At 36.7% G+C, this 23,317-nt stretch overlaps 3 protein-coding genes and 1 pseudogene across 5 annotated transcripts; 1 reads left to right on the forward strand and 3 right to left on the reverse strand.

Moving 5' to 3' along the window:
* The first annotated feature begins 960 nt into the window (after nucleotides 1–960).
* On the forward strand, nucleotides 961–3,766 carry LOC108982382 (cytochrome c oxidase assembly protein COX19-like). Of its 3 annotated transcripts, none has more exons than XM_035691705.1 (5): nucleotides 961–1,113; nucleotides 1,659–1,881; nucleotides 2,366–2,454; nucleotides 2,602–2,699; nucleotides 3,400–3,766. In XM_035691705.1, exons 2-5 carry the CDS (start codon nucleotides 1,725–1,727, stop codon nucleotides 3,503–3,505), a joined length of 450 nt encoding a protein of 149 aa, XP_035547598.1. In that variant the 5' UTR covers nucleotides 961–1,113; nucleotides 1,659–1,724; the 3' UTR covers nucleotides 3,506–3,766. The 3 variants fall into 3 exon arrangements, with proteins under 3 accessions (XP_035547598.1, XP_035547599.1, XP_018809286.1); XM_035691706.1 differs by having other exon boundaries at nucleotides 962–1,113; nucleotides 2,350–2,454; XM_018953741.2 differs by lacking the exon at nucleotides 1,659–1,881 and having other exon boundaries at nucleotides 965–1,113.
* A 966-nt stretch (nucleotides 3,767–4,732) lies between these two features.
* Nucleotides 4,733–11,346, reverse strand: LOC108982387 (protein MODIFIED TRANSPORT TO THE VACUOLE 1-like). Its single transcript, XM_018953747.2, has 5 exons — nucleotides 10,643–11,346; nucleotides 8,920–9,663; nucleotides 8,564–8,719; nucleotides 6,301–7,257; nucleotides 4,733–5,358 (listed from the first exon to the last, which is right to left on the reverse strand). The coding sequence occupies exons 1-5, from the start codon at nucleotides 10,847–10,849 to the stop codon at nucleotides 5,317–5,319; spliced, it is 2,106 nt and encodes a 701-aa protein (XP_018809292.2). The 5' UTR covers nucleotides 10,850–11,346; the 3' UTR covers nucleotides 4,733–5,316.
* An 802-nt stretch (nucleotides 11,347–12,148) lies between these two features.
* Nucleotides 12,149–18,499, reverse strand: LOC108982386 (tRNase Z TRZ3, mitochondrial-like). The gene is made up of 12 exons (XM_018953745.2): nucleotides 17,972–18,499; nucleotides 16,958–17,047; nucleotides 16,632–16,676; nucleotides 16,441–16,495; nucleotides 16,236–16,279; nucleotides 15,638–16,132; nucleotides 15,193–15,461; nucleotides 14,966–15,113; nucleotides 14,786–14,836; nucleotides 13,656–14,056; nucleotides 12,886–13,561; nucleotides 12,149–12,516 (listed from the first exon to the last, which is right to left on the reverse strand). Exons 1-12 carry the CDS (start codon nucleotides 18,332–18,334, stop codon nucleotides 12,199–12,201), a joined length of 2,955 nt encoding a protein of 984 aa, XP_018809290.2. The 5' UTR covers nucleotides 18,335–18,499; the 3' UTR covers nucleotides 12,149–12,198.
* On the reverse strand, nucleotides 18,360–22,205 carry LOC108982390 (annotated as a pseudogene).
* Between the last annotated feature and the right edge of the window lie 1,112 nt (nucleotides 22,206–23,317).

Consider the following 23,317-nt stretch of genomic DNA (forward strand, 5'->3'; position numbering starts at 1 on the left):
TAAATGGTAAGATTTGATTTATGAAATTCAAATTTTAAAACTTATCTTTTAAATTAAATTATATCACGTAAACAGTAACCAATATTAATACAAGAGTTTTGTTATTCATCATCTTCAATTTTTATTATTTTTTAATTTTCCTTTTTAGTTTTATTCTTTCTAAACTAAGTATAGCTGGGTGCAGTGCAGGGATGATTAGTAAAATTTTTCTTAATATAAAGGTCTTAAAATAGTAGTATTCAAGTTTTAAAGTGACATTCTTTGTAGAGAAATGCTTTATTTACAAAAAAATTTCACAAAAATAAATTCATAAACTAATGTGACTTACTCTATTACGTTAAATTGTAAAATTATTTTTACTATAAAATAAATCTAACGTATCATGTAAAACCATATCAATTTTTAAATTTAGTTTTATAAAATTTCTTTAGCACTCAATTTTTTGCGTTTGGAATTGTTAGTTAGTTTACCATCTGTACACATCCCTATGTGGGCAAGCAGCTTCGTGTACCGAAGATTAAAATACGGGCCGGGCCGCAATTGTGCGATTTGGGCTACAATTTGGAGGCTGATCTCATACCATCGCTAACCATGTATTAATAATTTAATATAACCACGACTTTTAAAACAGTTTTCTTTGATATAGATCTCCTTTTTTTTTTTTTTTTCCTTTAATAAGTTATAAAGAAATTTGCGGACCTCAAAATATTTCAAAATATGAAATAGATATCCGAGAGGAAAATCATAACTTTTTAAAAATTAAAAAAATTATTTTATAACTTTGTATAAAATAGAAGAAAATTTCTCAATGAAATGAGATGGATTCACCAGATCCGATCCATTTATGAAGTTTGGTTAGTTTAAGGCTAAGCTACTACTTCACTTGTCCGTAGTGCCCATTGCAAATCTGCAGCAGCCAACCCAGCCCGATAGGGTGCCCAATATAAGGCGTTGCCCGACCCGAACGTTTTAGCGTTTTCAATGTTTCCTCGTGCTCCGTTTTCTATTTCCTTGCTCCGCGGTGAATCACTGAATGGAAAGAGAGAAATTGAATTCTTCTATGCCCTGAATCTGTTCAATCAAACGCGCAACATCTTTTACGAATGAGTGCAGGTTCTCTCTCTCTGTCCCTCTCTCTCTCAGTTTGGTTGCTTAGAAATTCAAGGATAATAGGCAATGAAATGAATATGAGGACTATGTCTTATTATTTTTTTTACCCTCATAGGAAATACGTGAAGAGCTCACGCAAGTAAGCTACAGTGTGACTGACCCATTTTGTTTCTTTCGACCCTTAAAAAATTTATCATTTGGATGCTATATTTCACTTTGATTCTGTTGGATTGAAGGTCAGAGAAAAAAAAAATTGCTCTGAAAATATTGGTAACGTTGGCAAAGTTTTAGGCTTTTGATGAGAAAAAAGATTGAAGATTTAGGAGATGTTTGGATTCGAAGATGACTTGAGATGAGCTGAGATGAGTTGAGATGGATTATGAATAGTAATGAGATGAGTTGTGAATATTAGTGAGATTTGTGAGTTAAAGTTGCTGAATAGTAATGAATAGTAGTGAGATGAGTTGAGATGAGTTGAGATGAGCTGAGATAACTTGTGAATCCAAACAAGCCCTTAATTGCATGAGTTCCATTTTCAATTGTGATAGATATGTGCCTTCGGAGCATACGTTTGCCCGGAACTCGAGTGTTTACTCTCATTGGGGTCGGAAATTATGTTACTTTCATGTCCATCTATGGATTTTTGGAGCTTGATATCGTTGCCGGCTCTTCGAAAAAATATAGAACCACTAGGGAGTGGGATATCTAGAAATCATGGAGGGCATCTTTTTAAACTTCGGGAACTCAATAGTTTGGCCAAATCCTCAGAAGGTAAGGTTGTAGCTTGTTTTACGGGGTTTAGTGAATACATTCTCGAGGTTTTCCATTTAATTGTTGAGTGTTGGTTATACACAACTCTGTATGGTCGGGAGGTTTCAAGAGTTGCTTTTTACAATTTTGGCCGTTGCCTCTCCTTCCTAAAAAATCTTTTGGTTTAGCTTTGGAATATTTATTCAAGTACATCCTTAGATCTGGCAAAGGACTCTTATCTTTCACTTATTGTAATGGCGAATTTCTTTTCATAGATTAGAAGATGAAAGCTGTTATTGATTTCCATCAGGACCAGGATTAGTTACGATTGTGAAAGTGGTAATTGCTATTATGTTCTGGATCTAGCAGGCACTCACATGCACACCCATTTTCTTTCTCGCCAGTACTGAACCTTTTTAGGCCTCATCAGAAATTAAAAGCCTTGCCTAATTGCTTTTGTACTTCTGTTCTTTAATTTCCCTTCAAAAGTTTGTAATTTTTGCAGGTGGTGCATTTGGTGGGAATAGGGGACTGAGACCAGTACCTCCGGAAAAAGGAGTCTTCCCTTTGGATCACATGCATTTATGCGACCTGGTAGTATTGCTTTAGAGTTTCCATTACCAAAATGAATTTTACCAAAACTATTTTGTTTCAATGTTGAGTACTTAAATTTCTTATAAGTTTCACTCACAAGAAATTTCTTATAATTGCTCAGTTTTTACCCGAACTTCATTTTTTCAGGAAAAGAAAGACTACCTGAACTGTCTAAAATCTTCCAGCCACCTATCTGAAAAATGTAGAAACTTTTCAAAGAAGTATCTGGAGTGCCGTATGGAAAAGTGAGTGTTTTGGTTTCTCTTATTATACATTTAGTTAGTTTTTTTTTTTGGTGCAAACAGCAGAGTGAGCCTAGTTTTGTTTAGAGTTTGTGTTGCTTCTGATGCTCAGAAAGGCATTTTTCCCATTCTCCCTGATGTGAGATTATGTTATTAGATGCCACACTCTCTTAGATGCATGCTTTGCTTTCTTTACGAAGTGCAATACAGAAACAAGTCGGGGTCTGCAAGTGAAGGATTCAGAGTTTTTATTGTTATGAGGTTTTTATACTTCCAAGATTTTTTTTATAAGAATCAAATTTTTCCAAGATTTCTTTTTTTTTTTTTTTGATAAGTAAATTTTTCCAAGATTTCTTAATGGAAGGATCTCACATTCATGCTCTGATGCTAAGCTATTCAGATCAATTGTAAAACTCAGAAGTCAACTTGGCCAAAGAAATCAGTGCCATTTGATAAAACCCTTGAATTGAGCTCTTCCAATCATTTGTTTTAGATCACTGGTTATCTTTTCGGTGACTACTGACTCTGCGATAAGAGGCTACAGTAAAACAAAAATGGTTTACCAGAATTTTAGCATGTAATGGAGAAGTGCCAAATATTAGACAAATCTTATATATCTTTTGTCTCATCCATTTCATGGACATTCTCAGGTTTGTTTTAATGCAAAAGAATTGCTACATGCTCTTTCATTTGCGTATTGCAGGAACTTGATGGCAAAGCAAGACATGTCAGAACTAGGATTTGGGAAGGAAAGTGACACGAAAACTTCTGGGGAGAATGCTAGCGAGAGAATTGAAAACCAAGGCTGAAAAACACTTGGGAATAAGACATTGTTATGAAAAGTTGGAAAAGCTTTTCTATTGGGATTGGTTCTTCGGTAATGCTTTTTTGGTGTTAGTAGAATATAAATTATCATAGAAAATTTGGGAAGTTACATGTAGAAGCCATCCGAAAGAAACATGAAACACTGGAATTTTGCACGTGTTACTAAAGTCGAGAGAGTATTGATACCCGGGTAATAATAACCCCATTAAATCATGATCATGCCTTACCGGCACGAGTCTTTATTACCTGAGCTTGAGACTACTAGACTATTTCTATATTGCTGATTAAACCGCATATTTCTATCTTTGCATATTTAGTATCTCAGGTGCCAATGAATGCCCTGGGTTTTGCTTGATTTGAACCATCTCCGTCTGAGCCGCAGTCTACTGTGATGCTTGGAAGGAACTAATATATAGATGTGAAAACAATATATGTAAGAATAATAACTAAAGCCCCTAGGGGTTGGCTCAAGTTGTAAGGGCTATGGTTTTGGTAATATGCTTTGTCCAGATCTAAGGTTTGAATTCATGGGTGTAAACAATTTCAATGGACATTGGATTAAGGAATTTTTCCTTTAAATATATATATATATATATATATATATTCTTTGCTTTCTTTAGGATAAGGTCACGGCTTACTCCATAGCATGTTACTGCCCCCAAATGGCTGTGCTATTCTTGGGTAAAATATGTTGATTGAGTTTGGATGTGTTTGCAGTATGCGGTGCTTGTTCTCCTGTTTTGTTGTGGACTGTTCTAGCTTGTTATCAGTCCACTAAAGGACTGAGGAAAGCGGGAAAAAAATAAGAGAGAGAACAAAACCAGGAGTGCTCTAGGTTGTTTAGGCTTGAGCAAAGTGCTGAATGAAGTTAAAAAGGCATTGGCGAATGTAGAAATAAAAAATCTAGTGACTAGGTTATGGGAAATCTTATCTGCAAGACTCAATTAATTGGGAAAAGCACACACCCACTGTAAATGCATTCATTACACAAAAGGAACAGTTTACTGATTTTGTGTTAAAAAACAAGAACAATTAATCAGATGGAGGAGAAAACGTTTTATTTTTCCTATTCTTTTTTTTTTTTTTTTTTAAGGGCTGAAAATAACAGAACATTCTTAGGTCCTCTAAGGTCTCGTTTGGAACTTGGACTGAACTAAATTTAGTCTAATTTTAAACTGAATTTAATATCTAAACACTCATTTTCAAATCACTAAATTCATCTCAATTCAACACCTCTTTATACGTCAGATCCGTAATTTTTTTCAACTCAATATCTCTTTACACGTGAGACTTACAACCTTTTTCAACTTTTCATAAATACATCTAAACCCATATTAATATTCAAACACATCTAAACTCATCTTAGGTAGGCTCCATAAACTCACTCTACCATCTCAACTTATTACTATTCATAAAGAACTCAACGCAACTCGACATCCAAAGGATCTTAACACTCTACCAGCTCATTACAAAGGAGAAACATATCCAATAAGTGCCGACAATACAGATTCAAAATACTCATCGAGCTAAACTGCACAACGTCTCTAATTCTTCCATCTCGAATACAAAAAATCCCCATAAGCATTACTGCTCTTTCTTCGTCCCGGGCATTTCCTTGGTATCACTTGCAATGCAATTATCATGGAGACATGCCTCAGTAATGTTTCCAAATGTTCCCTTATTGCAAAAGAATACTTTCTCTTGTAATTGTATATGCTGCTTCAATCTACTTGGTGTAAAGCCATACTCAAAAGTCTCGAACCAATCCTTGATAATGTAGCATAAGCTCAAAGAATCAAACCATCCTCTTCTGATCACGAGCGGCAGCAAGATGGTCCTGCAAGACAGATGCAGTAAAGAACATATTCAAGCAGGCAATCTGGAAATGATAGCTCACACCAGGATGGAACAAAAAGCTGTCAACCCATTTCAACTCATACCTTTTGGTAGCAATTCATAAATCAAATGCAATAAAGAATGTGAAAATCCCGTTACAAGGATGACAAGATAGCCTTTTCAAAACCCTGTCTAATCATTTGCCATAAAAATAGGTAGAATAAATTGATTTATTATTCCACCCTATGTACACGGAGTATGCCTATTTCATTCGTATCAATAAAATTTTCCTTTTACTTATCAAAAAAATAAATAAATTGATTTATTATGCAAATGAAGAGAGGAAAACCAATTTGCAGAATCACTAATTATAAAAGCGTAGGACCTCATATATGAATTAGTATACATAAGACGAGTTTTTACATGGTCCAATTAAGCATTTTTTATAGAGAAACCATTCAGGCCCAATGATGTTCAATCACACAATCCTACATCCAACAGGAGCCAATTGCAACAGCCCATGGAACACAAGTTCCCCTATCATCCATACCAGTACCACACTATTCTCATCCTTCCCATTCAATGTGAGCCACCATTTTTTAAGAGGACGGAGGAAGAAGACCTTATTTATCCAATGATTATGGCAGGTCATATAGTTTGACCAAAGTTAAAAAACCGTATTATTGAGGGGCGTAAGAACATTGCTCAAAGTTCTCAATTTATTGAGTCTCCTACAGCCAAAGCAGGTAAAAACTATAATCAAGCTGTCAAAACCAATTTTCAGAATTTTAAATAGCTGGCAAAAGCCACACTCAAGTGGGATGTCTGCAAGAATCCAAACAAAGAACTAGGAACCTGAACACAACTCCCAAAATGTATCACAACAAAACATCATGATGCACCTAAACAAAGTCAAGTCTCAAGTGTCTGAATTCAAGCTTACCGAGATAAAGTCAAAAGCTCGGGTTTCCTCTTTCTTTGAACCGTTCATCATTGAACTAGGAGTTTGAGTTGCAAAGTTTGATTGGAATACATCAGGAAGGGGTGAAGAATAATTCACTCCATTTATACCGTCAACATGACTGATGCCAGCATTTTGGGCATTCAGGTTCCCAAAGTGTTGGAGGCTTGCTAACAATTGCTGCTGAGCAAAAAGACTTCCGAGGGCAGCATAATTTATTGGCTGAGAAGAAAAGGCTGGGTTGAACATGAAGCCAGGAGGTACATTGTATGACATAGCACCAGGTAGAAACTTAGAATTTGTATTCTTCATAGCCATTTGAGAGCTAAACATGCCACCCAAAGAGTCATTAGGAACCTGATGGCTGGGATTGCTGTCTGAATCTGAAAACATAGTTTCAGAAAAGTCTCCAGAAGTGGTTCCTTTCTGCTTCAAGTTTGAGGCATTTTCGCTAATGGAAACACCAGCCATCAAGTCATTAATATCTTTGCTATGACTTTCTTGCCCCTGATGAAGTTCATGGTCAGACACAAATAAATCTAATAGTTCAGTTCCATTTTTCTTCCCAGCCATATGATTTCCATTAGCAACCTGTTTATCATCAATGGTCATCCCAGAAAATAGGTCATCGGCATGTTCCCCACTATCACTGGCAAGAAATGAAACATCTGCGAAAGGGTCATCATCGTTGTTTGGTTCAGAAGTGCTACCACCAGTGCCTAGACCATCTCCCAATAAATCATCAATTAGAGGGGCTGGCATTGACAGATTTGCAAGATTTTGATCACTTTGATTCTTTGAATTATCATCATAATAATCTGGATCACCAGTGTCTATTAAGTCAGGCATCTGAACAACATTAGTAGCATCATCCTTTGCAGACTTTTCTGAACAAGTCGCTGTGCTGTCTGCCCGTACTCCACCTAAAAGGCTTAAAACCTGCCCATAAAATCCCAACTGTTATTTCAACCATGGACAAGTGATAAAAAATGAGAGATATTACATAAGCAGAATTGATGTACTTAATCTATCTTAGGTGGAAGGAAATGTTGGTAAAATTTTCTATTATGGAAGACTTCAAGGATTTTATATATATATCGTTGGCAACCTAGTTGAAAAGAATGTGATGCCATGTAAAGAAAGCATCCGTGTACGTGAGATGCACTCTTTGTGCTTATTAATAAAGCTTGTTACTTACCAAAAAGAAATTAAAGAAAGCAATCTCACTTACATCTGAGCAGATGCAAATTCAACTTTTCAAAAAAGTGAATCAAAATTTATCACCCATAATAAAAATTTTCCAAAGCCTAGTCCTAAATATTAGGATGAAAGAATAGGTTATTCTGTTTTCCTTTAACACAAAAAATAAAAATATTTTTGTTAAGTAACACCTTTTTTTTTTTGTTTATGTCAGGGAACCTTTCCAAGGCAGGGCCCTTTGAACCCACTCCTACAGAGTAAATCCCGGTCCCGTGCACCGCACCCTTAGAAGTTTCTCTACACGGAACTGGTTAAATAGCTAGCTTTTCACTAGGGAGTGTGGCCCCAAATGATTGTTTGCACATATGAGGTGTTGAGCCTTGGACCTTGAAACGAGTGATACCCCAAGACCAAGGCCTTCACCACTTGGGCCCAACCCCTTGGGGTTAATAAGCAATATAAATTCCAACAATTCCCTTTTTTAATAAGCAATATTTTTGTGCCCAAAAGGAAAAAAGGGAAAATATTTTTGTTTCCTTTGGGCAACTACTATAGGTGTTCTTTTTGTATATGTCCTGTGTACTTGGGTTATGCCTTTTGCGTTTTCTAGTAACAATCCTGTTAATAGAAAACGCAAAAGACATAACCCAAGTACACAGGACATATACAAAAAGAACATCTATAGTAGTTGCCCAAAGGAAACAAATTCTAATAATTCTTAGGGAGCAGCATTTCATAGCAGAGACCGAAATGTAATAGCATTTTCTGGCTCCTTTACATAAGCTGCTTATACGCAAATTATAATAAGCATGATAAAAGTGACTTGCAAGCAAAGTTAGCTCTAAACTTTGAAGCTAAGATACATTTAGTCCAGAGTTAATATATTAAAAAAAAGTTAAAAAATTTCTGGCTCCTTTACATAAGCTGCTTATATGCAAATTATAATAAGCATGATAAAAGTGACTTGCAAGCAAAGTTAGTCTAAACTTTGAAGCTAAGATACATTTAGTCCAGAGTTAATATATTTAAAAAAATAAAAGTTTACCTTGTTAGCCTTTTCCCTCAGAGAAGATTGAGGAGACTCAGAACATCTCACCACTACATCCCTATTTTCGCTAAAATAAGATTCCACGGGGGAAAAATGGTCATCATCTCTTTTCCTCAGTACTGACTCAAGGACACAGACAGCTTTCATGCGAACCTGAGGACAATAATCCATAAAAACTATAAGATACTACATCAATAATTTTAGGATGAGCATCCTAATTTTTCTTTTGGAAACATAAAAATGTGATACTATATAGCACCCGTGTCATGTCCAAAGAAATCAGCTATATTAAAAGAGAACGACAATAGAAGCATGAAAAAATCATAATTTCTATACAAAGAAAATGGGCATGCCTGCCACTGGGGAGATTGAAGCTTTGACTCGAGGGCATGACTTAAAGCCAAAGCATCCAACTTTGCAGCTTCTACAAGGAATATTTGAATAGCATCTCGAGTGGGCTGTAAACGTACACCACCTGATGTTACAATGGTCTCCAATAACCTCTCTTCACGAGTCTTACTTTCTTTATAACTTGAACTGGAATCCCCATTGGTTATTTCCATCTTAGTTGCTCTTGCATCATGGGTCCAAGGTCCACTGCCCACATTCTTTGAAATTCCAAACTCAGTTTCACTGTGATAACCAGCAGGTTCATATCTATCTACATGCTCAGATTCTAGAGTCAATGACCTTCGAAGATTTGGACTCTTGTAACTTCCATTGTCATTCTTTTTCACTAGATGGCCTTGTGTCAAAGAACTAATTCCCTGCTTGATAGATGCACTTCCAAGACCGACTACCTCACTAAGAAATGATTTTCTTTCTTCCAATGGCATTTCAAAGTTTGTATTTCCAAACCCCTGTATTCTTTTGTTAAGATCTTCAGCAGGAGCTGGCTTATCATTCTCTGAAGAAAAAATAGCAGAGATAGCCTCATGAGCAATGTCCCGCACAGCCTTATTGAGTGCATCCCCTTTCAAAGGATCCAACTGTCCCTTATAGTGAAATAACTGGCGAACAGCAGCTGAATGTCTCTGCATTTCTCTCCTGAACTCCAAACCAGATTTCCCCACTGCATATTTTATCAACCTTAGAGCCTGCACATAATTCGAGTAATGGGTATCAACATTTTTCAGAAATTTTAAATGAAAAAATGCAATCATTATAACCAGACTTGTCCATCTAAACAAACACCTACTATTTTTTTTTTTTTTAATAAATTTCCAACCCCTACTATACTTCAGAATTTAAGCAGAGAGAGAGAGAGAAAGGGCAGGTTTGGAGGGTGGGATGAGACACAAAATTCTCATCTCATCTCATCTCATCATTACACCTTTTTCAAATCTCCATACAAAATATAATAAACAATTCAACTTTTTCAAATCCCAATACAATAATAATACTAAAACAAAACACAAAATTCTTATCTCACCTCCCAAATCTGCCCTAAGAGTCCCATGTAAAGTTGAGTGCAGCGTATTGCAATTTACACTATTTGAAATTACTAAACAGACCCTCTCCAGATTGGGATTTGGGGTCACTGATAAAATGGAAGCCTTATAACCGCAAGTAATTAAGAAAAGGCTTTAACATATGTTCCAGAATCTTATCATCATCAAGAAAGCCTAATAAACTAAGAATTTATTCACCATTACCACTTCGACCTTCCAAGGATTTCTGCCTCACTTGCAACAATGTACTTGCATGCAATAGTTAAAAGCAGAACAAAATAAAACAACACAGTTCACATGATTACAAGTGTGTGTGTATATTATACTTTTCATAATTCTTCGTATCTAATGCACCATAAATATTGCAATAATTAGAAGCAGAAAAAAAAAAAAAATCTCCCACCCACCTGCGCCCACTAAATCTTATTTACCTAGATATGACCACTACATTTTCCAGTAGCCAAAAAATTAACCAAACCCAATTCCCCTTCTCTCCCCGCACGACCTCAACTTCTTTTCCTTTACCCGCACTTCCTCAGCAACCAAACAATAATCTCCAAAACCTCCAAGATGCAGATCTACCCTAAATACAACAGCACCAGGAGAAAAAACATACAATTTATACCTTCTGTTTAACAATCGGGCTCTTGTGATCGAGCCGCTTCAGTATAAACTCCGAGACCTCCTTCACAATACTGACATGCGAAGATCGCAGGAGATTGCAGATCTCCTCTAACTTGTACACCGGCGTGACCTTGTCCTCGTCCGACGTGGCAGCGTCGATCATCCGGGACCTCCAGTACGACTCCACCGCTCTCCGGCTCGAATCCATTCCCCCCAATTTGAGCTCAAATCCTAATTCGATTAAAAAGCCGTAGAATAGATTTAAAACCTTACTTTTGAAAAAAAATTACAGAGCTCCCAGACGATCTAATTCAATAAAGTTCAGAACCACAGAATCCGAATGGCCCAATTCGGGAACCGGAGGGTCTGAAACTGATCTGAACGGAAGAATAGGAAACCCTAAGTTTATCGATTGGCGGACCACACCATGCAAGACTGATAGAATCGGAACCGCTCAAAATCGGGTACTTCATCCACAGAATACGCACATATCTGATAGCTAAAGGCCTCCAACTTTCAGATTGATGTGAATTGGTGCATGCAATCGAAGAATTCCGAATTGCTCAAAGTGGGGCTTCCAGAGAGAGAGAGAGAGAGTTTGGAAGGAGGCTTTGAAACGTGGAAGAAGAACAAGAGAGTCAAGAGACTACGGACTACGGAAAGAAGGAAGGAAAGAGAGGAAGCCAGGTGAGAGGTGAGTGGCGTGACCCACGGACCCTTGTTATTTACGACTTTAACGTTGAAAGTTTGCTGTGGGCCAAATCGCACACTATAGTGGGCTGGGTTAATTATATGAATCACTCGATTGCAAGCCTGGGCTTGGACCATGTTCTCTTTCCCATTGGCCCAGTTCACTTAGGGAATATCTGAATACAAAATTTTTTTTAACTCCTGTCGTATAATTATTATAATTTTTTAAAATTTTTACGTAAAATAAAATAAATAAATAATTTAATTTTTTTAAACTTTAAGATAAAAATAATATTTTAATAATATTTTATTCAAATTCTTATTTCAACTTATTATCCAAACCTCCCTTTTATATATATATATATATAATTAATTATGCAGTTATTTTATTTTATTTTATTTTTCACGGGAGATGGCATGACTTTATAACTCTTGGAAATGGGTTCATATTGACCAAGGAAACAAGAGAATAGGTCATTTCAGAGGAGAAATGTCCACTCAAATGCTTAATGCATGATTGATGCAGAGAAAGTGTTACAACAAAGAGATTTTACAAAAATAAATCTATAAATTGACATAACTTTATATGATAAGTTAGATCTATTTTACAATCTAATATACCATAGTAAGTCACGTCAATTTGTAGATTTACTTTTATAAAAAAAAAAAATTGTGATTAAAACATTTATCTTTGTATAAATATTAAGTTTCCTAGCTTTAACTAGTCACTCCCCCTCGATGGATTTGAGTACGAATTTGGAAACGGAGATCAATTAAAAAATAACAATAATAGTAATAATCAGAGAAAAAAAAAAACTAATGAAAGAACAGGCGTAAGCCAACTTCCTAATAATGAAAAATATATAGTTATGAAGCTGCAGTTGCAGCATCTAAAACATCATCCGACTCGTCAACTATCATCTCGTTTTTAAAAAGCAGTTTCAAGTATGGAAGAACCTTTGGAAGTACTGGTAAATCTGCCATATTAACACTCATCATGTCAAATGCAATGCATGTCTTATGCATGTGTGTCTCATCAAAGATCGGAATTTTGGGATATCTCTGGCTGAAGTGGGTAAGGATAATGCGATATACGCCGGCAGAGTTCCCTACTTCTACAGCTTCCTTCGTTGTGCTATGGTTTCTTGCAACAGCCTCTTCATGCATGCCATCTTCAAAAGTTGCCTGCATTGTTCACAAGAACAACTGGTCAATCACAGTCATCTTAGCCTAATTTTAAAACCTTTGAACAAGCTAAATCAGTTCCTATACAATTTGAAACGAGACAACATCTTCCCAAATATTTTTTAACCAACCATAATCCCAGTTATTGTAAAGTTTCTTCAATCTTTTTTCTATTTTGATTTTAAGTCTCAACATGTCTTTTATACCCTTCATTTATACAGAGTGTGCACATATGTATATCGCAATCTTCCACATCACATCATTTTATCTGGGGAGAAAATAAATTCCGTAAATGGCAATAATAAACCAAGGGAGGAAAAAAGAGAGAGAGAGAGAGAGAGAAAACAACACATTTGTCTTATGACTTGCCTCATGTATGAGAACAGTAGCACCACGCGATGCTTCTATCAGTTCTGGGCAGGGCCGAGTGTCACCTGAGTACACAATCTTCCACCCTGGTATTACTTTCCCAACACCATTGATTCTCTCTGCTGCTTTCAACATAACACCAAATGCCTGTGGACAGTGCACAACATTAAAACTAATCAAGACCTCCAAACCAGCTTCACCGAGAACTTTCTTCATGCTCTTTAGGAGCAAAGCCACGGTATTGTCAAATTGACTATCCGGTCTCTTCCAATAGCTCTGCATACGAGATCCTCTAGCAAAGAGAGTACAATCAGTACTCTGTCCCACTGGCCCATCTGAATTCTTTTTGTTCATATACTCAGCATTGATTGGACTTCCGGGAGAGGAGCGATCCGTCGATTCAGTAATACCCTCAAAAGAATCCCATGAAGATTTTGTGGTATGCTTGCAATCAAGGAACTGCATATTTAAATCTTCAAGTCGTTGGTATGCATCAAGGTATTTCTTAAGCTGCCTTGGCCCCACAACAAGTATTGGTTCATGAGGCACTCCCTCTAACAAATTACGTCGCAAAGCAAGTATTCTTGCCAAACCAGTGTGGTGGTCGGCATGTATATGAGAAATCCAAATACACCTTAGACCTCTCACAGCATTGTCGGCACCCTCTACACCATATCTGCTCCGAAGGTACATCAACCAAGGTGTTTAGAAGGGAATTTAATAAGCTCTTTAGTAACAATAACATGATATCAAGATTTGTATGGCATTACCTTCGTTTCAGCTGTCCCAGCGTTCCTTCACCACAATCTAATAGCAAACTTCCTTTTGAGAAAAGATTAATGTAGACAGAACTAACATTCCGGTATTTAGATGGCTGGGATGAACCAGTCCCAAGAAGAACAATCTCTAGGTCATCTCTCCTTATATTCTCCAAACAACTAGGAAGATTATTCTCATTCAACCATGGCTCTTCAACGACAACATCATTATCTTGCATGAGAGTTGTCTCCACAGTCTCACTGGACCTGTGCCAGAACTGACTGACATGTTGGGCAGCATCTTCAATCTCTGGAATCTCTGACAGTAACTCCTCAATGATTTTGGAAGGAGCCATTGTACATGGAATACAAGCTCTATCCAACCCAAGATGCGCATAAGGACGCAGAGTGAACTGTTCAACATACAGAGCACAAAAAGGAAAACGAAAAAGAGATGCCATCACTATATGGAGTATTCAATACAAGAAATCTGCTCAAGAACAAGTCGAGCATGGCCTAAGTGGGACAATAAAAAGGCAAAAGAGCAAATAATCCAAAGAGAAGGCAGGAAATTCTATATCCATAGCCTATATAAAGAGAATAATGTCTACAATTGAGGAAAGTTTGATATATGAATATGCAGGACAATTTGTGTAAATGATCTCTCTCCTAAATTTCAACACAATCACAATCTAACTCACAAAAATGCTCTCTCTTGACTATCTCCATTCATACTTCTTTCAAACCTCAATGTGAGAGAACTTATGAAGTTACACTTCTGAACGCGCTATGGTCTAGTTTGTAAAGGAATGAGTGTAACTACTCAAAAATGTGTCACAAAACGACTCAGTGGTTGTCCTCTCTCTCTCTCTATCTCTCTCTCTCATAAAGCTTCAAACAGAATTTAAGAAAGAAACAGAGAAAATATTTAACTTTGCAACATGATATAAAAAACTGCTTGAAAAGAAAAGAAGATAATTTACATTTCAAAAGGAAGAAAAAAAAAATGTAGATCGTCAAGCAGAGAAGAAAGATGAGGGGTTTGCAATATAAATGAATAAGTTACTTAAATTTAACCTGGTAAAGTTTTAACTTATTTTATTTATTTCTGACTGAGGCCAAGTAAAATTAACATTTGATACCTTGAGAAGATTTTCAGCAGAGATTCTTTCACAAAGCTTTGAAACTGGACCCTGATAAAGGGAAACAAAATCAAGAGCTCAGCAGACCCCAAAAACCTAAAAATCAAAGATTTTTTTTTTATCGGTACCTAAATATTAAAGATTACAATAATCACTGTCCCCTTGTGTATTGCAACAAACCTCACTTGGAGTAATGGAGTCTGGTGCTGAGTAATTAAGCTGCTGAAGAGACCAAAAACCTGGAGCTGGAAAAAACTGAGGACACAAGTAATTAAGTCGTGCTGCAATTCTTGCACTCGATTTTAGAATTGGAATCTCCACATTCCTCCTGCAAATGCGTGTGTCAAAGATTGACAATTAAACTAATAAACACACTGCAAAAATGTTTTGAGAAGAAAGAGACACACATTTCATGCCCAGCCAGGATATGTTGGGCCGAACCAAATCTTTCCATCCATTTCTGATAATTGGAACTACTTATAACAGATGCAGGACTTAAATGAATGATACAAGTAACAGTCTTAGCACCATCTGGTGGGTTGCCTGAGTGGTCTGCATAATAACTACTGAGAGATTGTATGGACAACAACTCCTCCAAATGAGATTCCGTTGGGCAGTCGACAAGGAATACAATGGGACCAGGAACAGAAGGACCCATTACATCACTTGGATGGACCTAAACAAAAGGGCAAAAGCAGAAAATTATAGACTAAATCTAGAGCAAAAGAACACATTTTAGGACACACTAAAGCACAGGCAAGAGCCTCTTTTTTTTTTTTCTTTTTTTTTTTTATCAGTAAAGCACTAGCAAGAGCTTTATAATCTATATATTAAATTGCTTCTGGAGCCCACCATAATATTTTGACGATCTGACTTCACTGAATTGCCAAGTTGCAGTTCGCGATACTTTGGGCCAGGTTTAAGACCAAGTGCCATAGCCTTGGCTGGGTCAAATTTCCCTTTAATCTCAGGCAATTCACAGACATATATTACAGACATATCACCAGGCTTTATTGCAGATCCTGTTTTTCTGTTTGGACTAAGGGGTTTGGAGACATGATCTATCCTCCCATCCAGACCCTTTTCTGAAGCATTCTGCATGATGGGTTCTTCATTCACGTGTTGGGACCCTTCGAAGCAACTTGGCTGTAGGATAATGGCTGATATTTTGACAACCTCATCGTCAATGAGAACAATGGGATCTGGAAACTTACTCGACTCAGGTATAGCAGCTACATTAGAAAGTGTGGGCCCAAAGCTCCGAGTGTGAACCATGGCAGCATTTGGGATGAAAGACCTCATGGCATCAACTAGATACTTCATATCTGATGGACCCCAAACATTGACCTATGGAACAACAGCAACTAATATGTAAAATAATATAAGATGGCATTGCTTAGCTTTAATAAAATTAACTGGAAAGATGGGAAAATATATCTCTGATACCCACAGACATTCCTTCTTCTCCCATGCCAGCCAAAGTCAACAGCAAACCTATATAGTCAAAAGTAAAAATTGAGCAATTCAGGGGCCATTTGCATTACTGTGCAGATATAAAAGCACACTATCAGGTAAAACATTTTTTTCTGTTATCAATTTATCATTCTCAATTGCCTAAAGAAACAATATCATTGCTAATCTATCACGATACAAACCTGGAAGTCCACCCGCAGTCTCTGAGCAGACACGAGAGAGAAAAATGTGATCAATCTGAAGAAATTTTCAAAGACATTAATTTCTTTCGACATAATGAAAGCTGTGACATATCATTTTCATCGCCTGAAGTTAATAAAGACTCATATATAGATTAAGAAGAATAAGAGTAAAGTTTCCAAACATCTCATACCTTTGATAACTTAATCTTATGCTCTGTACAGAATCGTTGCAATCCCTGCAATGATAATTATACATTAAGAGAACTAAAATTTATACATTAAAATCCTATCAATAGTCTATATGAAGAATTATACCTTAAAATTATAGGTACAAGCAATACCGTAATTTCAATTTTGTGGTACATCCAATAATAACAAATCACTGTTTTAGAATCCTACGTACTCAGTTTCAATTAGTCAATAACTGTATATAAGTTCACATTAGAGTAGCAAACTGAGTTCTACTAAAACAGGGAAATATATTTAGTTCCTGAGGAAAAGGTCACTCCGGGCTCACCTCTCCAGCATTAAAAATAAATCTTTGCTTGTCAAAAAAAAGCAAGACTGAAGGCGATGTATCCTGAGTATCCATTCCTGTCCCCAATATCTGTAAGAAATAAAACGACAACCAAATCACAAGCCAGTGAGACAGCACTCTTTCACAAATATATCCCATCAATCAAACAGTCACTTAATAGAAATGCCACTGAATTAACAATACCAATACAAATATGACGATTTTTAAGTGCTTTTTGCTCAAATGCAAAAAAGCCAAAAAATCAAATTTGTAGATAGACCATTAACGAAAAGCATAACAAGGAAATTACAGAAACCCATTTTCTTGCTCTCAAAACCCACAAACTCGGTTCATAGAAGCACAGTTGATAAAATCCACAATCCAAATCAATACATTTGTTCGTGGTTGGCTGTAAGGCCATGAATTCTGGTCTTGGACTTGGAAACCCAATTAAGGATCCATATTTAGGTAGCTCAACGTAGATATTAGTCTGGAAGTAATATAAAACTCAAGTCACATGCACACAAATATAAGATTGCAATTTTCAAACTATATACTTCTTCAAATCACAGAGTACACAAATTTCGAACTCAAACGAAAACAACAAAAAACACTCGCCAAGGTTACCATTATCCCTCCAACAACCAGATAACTTCTTATTATTTTGTTTTCAAATACAATCCAATTTTGTTTTAGGTAAAAATGCAACCCAATTCTAACCCCAAAATCAAACAAAACCAGTTCTTACTTGAAGGTAAGGTAACGGCCCGAGTTCACGTTACCTTACACAAATATCACTAATTAAAAGTAGGAAACAAAATTAACAGTGAAACCAGCATCAGACAAACCGAGAAAGACAACAACAGATATTCAATCATATTACACTTCATCATGGATATTCAAAGACTTAACTAGTTCTTGTTTTACTTATAAAAAAAACCACGGAGATTCAAAGAAGCCGAATTCACAAAGTTACAAACAAAGAAAACCCAGAAAGTCAAAAACCCATTATACCTGGACATAAGATATGGTATTGGCAGGGTTGAGCGTGCGCACTTTCAACTGCAGGGTCTTCAGGGGCCTATCACTCTTGTCTCTGCCCTCAGCCCTTCTCTTATTGAATCCAACATTCGTAGTTTCTTCCATCGGAACCCCTTTGTCCCTACCTTTGCTTTCTCTAAGAGTGCTGTTGTTTCTGCGAGCAAGATTGGGAGACTGAGGAGGAACTTTGCGGTGCCGTTTCAAGGAGAGGACGGTGAAGAGAGAATGATGGCGTTTAGGCTTAGAGACGACAGAGAGAGACAGAGAAGGTTTAAAGGGGGAAAGGAGAGGAAAGGAAGAGTGGAAGAGGAGGCGGAGGTTTGTGACTTGGGGCATTGTGTTTCAATTCATTAGAATATTTCTATTCTCGCGAGGGTTTTAGAATTGAGACTTGTTGAGAGATTGGCACTTGCGACTTCGAGCCTCGAGGTATTTCCAGCGGACAACCCACTAAAAGCTCCTTGCTTTGCCCTCCTCTGCTGTCCATTGAACCGTGACTTGGGGCATTGAGTTTAGGAGTCATGCAGGAAGTGTACTGTGGTTGCCAATAGACCGGTTGGAACTTGGAAGTTGGAACAATGAATTAGTTGAAGTATGAAAATGCTAATAATTTTCATACGAAAAATAATATTTATTATTTAGTAATAAGAATAATGTTTAATCTTATCATATTAAATCTTATTATATTAACGATGTGAAAAAATTATTCTTTAAATTAATAAGTATATATATATTTTTTTTTTGCTAGAGCACGTGATTATTAACGGTGAAAAGGTTCAAGCCCATCCTCTACAGCCGTATACAGCTATTCCTTTTTCACTGTTTTTATTGGCTACCTTGGATTCCTGTGTTCCTAAATTTTTAATTAGAATTTGGGCCATTTCTGCTAAGCTGGCCCACTTAATCTCAGTCAAGTTTACACTGATCTGGCCCATGATGACCAGATAAGATAATAACCGAGTACCCCGGTGTACCACCAACACACCTTGCTACCAACACCACGGGAAACTGCGAATGGAATTGGAAAAAAATTTCATTACTCTTTTCCTGCTCAAATATTATTTAAATATAAATATTTTTAAATTAATTATTATAATTTTTTTAAATTTTTAAATAAAAAATAATTTAATTTTTTCAAATTTCAAAATAAAAATTATATTAAAAAATTATATTCTAATAATATTTTAATTTTATAATATTTTTTTATTCAATTTTTTTCACTCATTTTTCAAAAATTAATAAATACTTAACTCAAAGTATTGGTTAATATTCAAATTCTCATCTCATTCAAAAAAAATTATAAAAAATTTACTTTTATATTGAAAATCATGAAATTTAAAATTTAAAAAAAAATAAAATTATAAATACATTTATCACTTCTTTGCGAATATCTAATCCACACTGCTCACTGTTCAGAACCATCTCGCGCACAATCTTGGAAATATCAAGGATGGGAGTTCTTCATCTCAGTTCTAATGCTCTATCTTATATCTCAGCCTCTGTTAACTTCAATCACCTCACCAACTCTCACAAAACCCTCAAAAACCTATAAAGCTTCGCCAGAGCAAAAATCATCAGGACTGTTGGCACCATTTATGAAGGTGAATCCCAAGCCATGCATAAATCCAGAGGAAACACCTTATCATGTGGCTTGTGCTTTTGTTATTGTAAGCTGAAAGAATATAACTACAAATTTACATCAAAGCTTGATTAGAAGGACTAGCTGCAAATGGTATAAATGCATGCGCGTGGTATAAACTGGTACTGACAATTTTATGGTACATTTCTGCTTGAAATTTTAGTCTGTATTGCTGCCGGATGGAACACCCGATCGATGTACATTTCCGAAGAACATGTTGTGTCTAGAAACTTAGAAACATAATGATGGATTCTAATATTGAGTTGTATGGAGCCTATGTAAGCCATGACAACTTTCTTTTCTTATCCATGACTCAGAAAAAAAAAAAAAAAATGAACCGTTACCAGTAAAAGAAATATCTTCCGAAAAAACAAAAGAAAAGTAAAGAAGTGGTAGCCATCATTTGCATATGTCTAAAGAAGCTGTTGCATTATTGCAAAGATCGGCCATCTTGATGATCCCCTCCATTACAGATACAAGACGAGAATGGCAGCATTTCACCGACTTCGTCCGCTTTCATAAAGCAGCAAGCGAACCCAACAAGGTTTTACAATCACAAAACGAGATGTAACTATAATTATGCAAAGAAAACAAAATGGAAAAAGGAAAGAAGAGCAAATTTGCTTTTCCTCCTTATTACATAGACATGAGAAGAACAAAAAAGAAACGAGTGCAAGAACTTTGAAACTACTCAAAAGTCAAAAGTCATTGGGCAGAGGGAGGTGCATGTTCATGGTGTATCATGAACACATTCCCATATACAAGCCCAGCTAAGCCACCGCCAATGAGGGGCCCAACCCAGTAGACCCAGTTGTCATAGAAGTCGCCACTAACCACGGCAGGCCCAAAGGAGCGGGCCGGGTTCATTGAGCCACCGGAGAAAAGGCGGGCAGCCAGGATGTTGTCGCCAACAATGAAACCCATGGCAATAGGGGCAATTGTGCCCAGGGAACCCTTCTTGGGGTCAGCTGCTGTTGCATGGACTGTGTAGACCAGAGCAAAGGTGATGATGATCTCCATGACCACTCCTTCAATGGCACCTACTCCACTGGCAAGGCTGTGAATGGGAATTGCCTAAAAAGGAATTGATGTTAATTTTCCATCGAAGAAAAATGCATTTGATCATCATAATTCCCTAATTTCTTGGCCTTGTTACATTAAGGACATTAAAAAGACGTCATAACTGCCTCTGCTTTGAGCATGCGGTTCCCGATTAAGGAGGACAATTATGTCATTTCATGTTCAAGAATGTGGTCTCGCACTTCATAGAAATTAGCATTAGCTAGCTAAGGTGCCAAAGATCGAAATGGCTTTGAAATTTAATGAAAAAGGAGTTTATTAGAGAATGGTCTATTTTGAAGTTACCCAGCCTCCAGTTGCTGCCTTGAGGAGGAAGCAAGCCAAGAAGCAGGGCAATCCAGTAAAAGATGCCAGTAAGGACGGTGATTTGGCCACCGAGTGCCAATCCAAAGGTGACAGCAGGGTTCACATGGCCACCGGAGATGTTTGCACCAACGGAGACTGCAACAAAGAGAGCAAACCCATGGCAGATAGTGTTAAAGTATCTAGTGCAACCACATCAGACCCCTCAAGCTCCAGCTCTGCAGATCGTGCACAGAATGAGTGCCCAAGAAGTATCATTACCAATATGGCAAGAGCACCTCTCCAAGATCATGACAGCAAGCCTCCAGACAGCTAGCCTTACAAATATGGAAACTCACACTTAAGGAAAGCCTTTGCAACAATCATGGATCCTACAATATCTGCTGTATAATTTTGTAATCTCATAGATTCAGCAAATCAATCTTATTTATGTTAATTGTATCTTTTGCTATCTTGTACAGAAAATAATATGTATCTCAAGATTGTATCTTTTGATTTTTCATCGACTTGTACTGCCTATATAATGAATACACAATATACTGGTTTGGTGTGTTGGCCAAAACCATTTTTCTGCAACTTTGTTCAGATAGCGATGGTTAGCTACTAGCCCGGCTGGATCAAGTGCAGCTTTGAATGTCAACTTATCTGTCTCCAAAAAACACAAAAAAGAATAACTGTAAATGAGGGGGGGGTGGAAGCAAAACTACTCGTACATCGTCGGCCTACTATATATATATATACATACATATACATATATATATACTATGTTTTTCTTTTCTCCTGCTTCTCTACCCTGTGAGTAATACTTGTCCTGTTCAAGAAGCTGCAATCAAATGATCAGCTTTCACGTGATCTAAAGGGATTGAATATATCTTCAAACTCTTTTTGACGTGAAGTAGGGATATTCTTTAGAGATGTTACACTTCGACGCCATTAAAAGAACCCATATATAAAGAAATTTGAAACTTTTAACTTGAACTAAAGTAATTAGAGGATCGAAAAGCCATGTGAAGAAAAAGAGATCAGAGATCAAGTGGGTGGGAGGCCAGAGAACTAACTGTAAGCGATAGCCAATCCAACACCAGCAAAAACAAACAGTAAGGTCGAGATGAACTCGGCCAGATAGGCCTTGAAAGAGCCCAAACTGAAGGAATCATCGAAAGGTCCGAAGGCAATCCTTGTCATCTTTGGAAGCAGTGCTTGGGGATCTCTTGGAGATAGGGACCGGAGAGGGCGGGTAAGGATGGATAAAGGTTCGGATATAGCACAAATGGCTTTTCGAGGTCACATATATATACTGTATTGTTACGATAAGTTTATGTTTGTTTAGAGGCTAGGAAGGAATATGGAGAATGCACAATATTTCCATGCAGATCCAATCAGGTTCTTTTCTGTAACCTTAGGTGTCACTAAGATGCCTTAAGTAGATATATATATTATATATATATATATATATATATATATCGGGAAGCTCATCAATGATACCACCATTTGACGAGTTGATCAGTGAGTGAGAGAAAGACGTGGCATTTTGTGGGGGTTCTTGTTCGTGAAAGGAAATAATGACAGAGAAAGCTGGGAGCTCATAGAAATGGAGGGCATGATGACTTCTTTAGGCCAAAGACAACCGTACGTCCATGTTCCAAAGACAAACGGGCAAGAAGTTGTGGCATTTGAAAATTGAGTGGATTAGATTAATGGGTTTTATAATTATTATTATATTAGAGAGACCGTGCTTGGTGATCATATTTTGGTTGTTTAGGTTCTTCAAATTATCTAGAGAAATGGCCGGCCGGCTGATTAATGGATCGATAATAATATTAAAGAGGAATCTTAAGAACCTTTTGGCCTGCTGGTTGGTATAATTCGAGGGCCGGAAAACTTTCTGATGGAGTTTGATTGTGATTTTATTAGTCTTTTTAATTATTATTATTTTTTTAATTTGATTATATGATCACTTTAGATGCTTTCTTCTCTTTTTGTATGCAAAACTAGTAATAATTGGAAATCGAAGTGAATTAACTAATTTGTATGTATATAAAATTTGTGGTCATTTTACTGCATGGAGAAGCAAGCTGCAGCAAACTTCCCCTTAATTAATCAACATATATATAGATTAATACTACTGAAGATCAAACCACCCACTGATTAAAAAGGCTTTGATCAGCCTAATTTTCTCCGAGCAGATCATCAAATTGATCTGCAAGTCCGAGTCACACATGCACACACATTAAAAAGGCCCCTTGAAGCATGATCATCATGCGCTTAATTCGCCTCATTAATTTGCTTCTTATATA

The sequence above is a fragment of the Juglans regia genome, chromosome 7 (genome assembly GCF_001411555.2).
Source record: "Juglans regia cultivar Chandler chromosome 7, Walnut 2.0, whole genome shotgun sequence".
Lineage (NCBI taxonomy): Eukaryota > Viridiplantae > Streptophyta > Magnoliopsida > Fagales > Juglandaceae > Juglans > Juglans regia.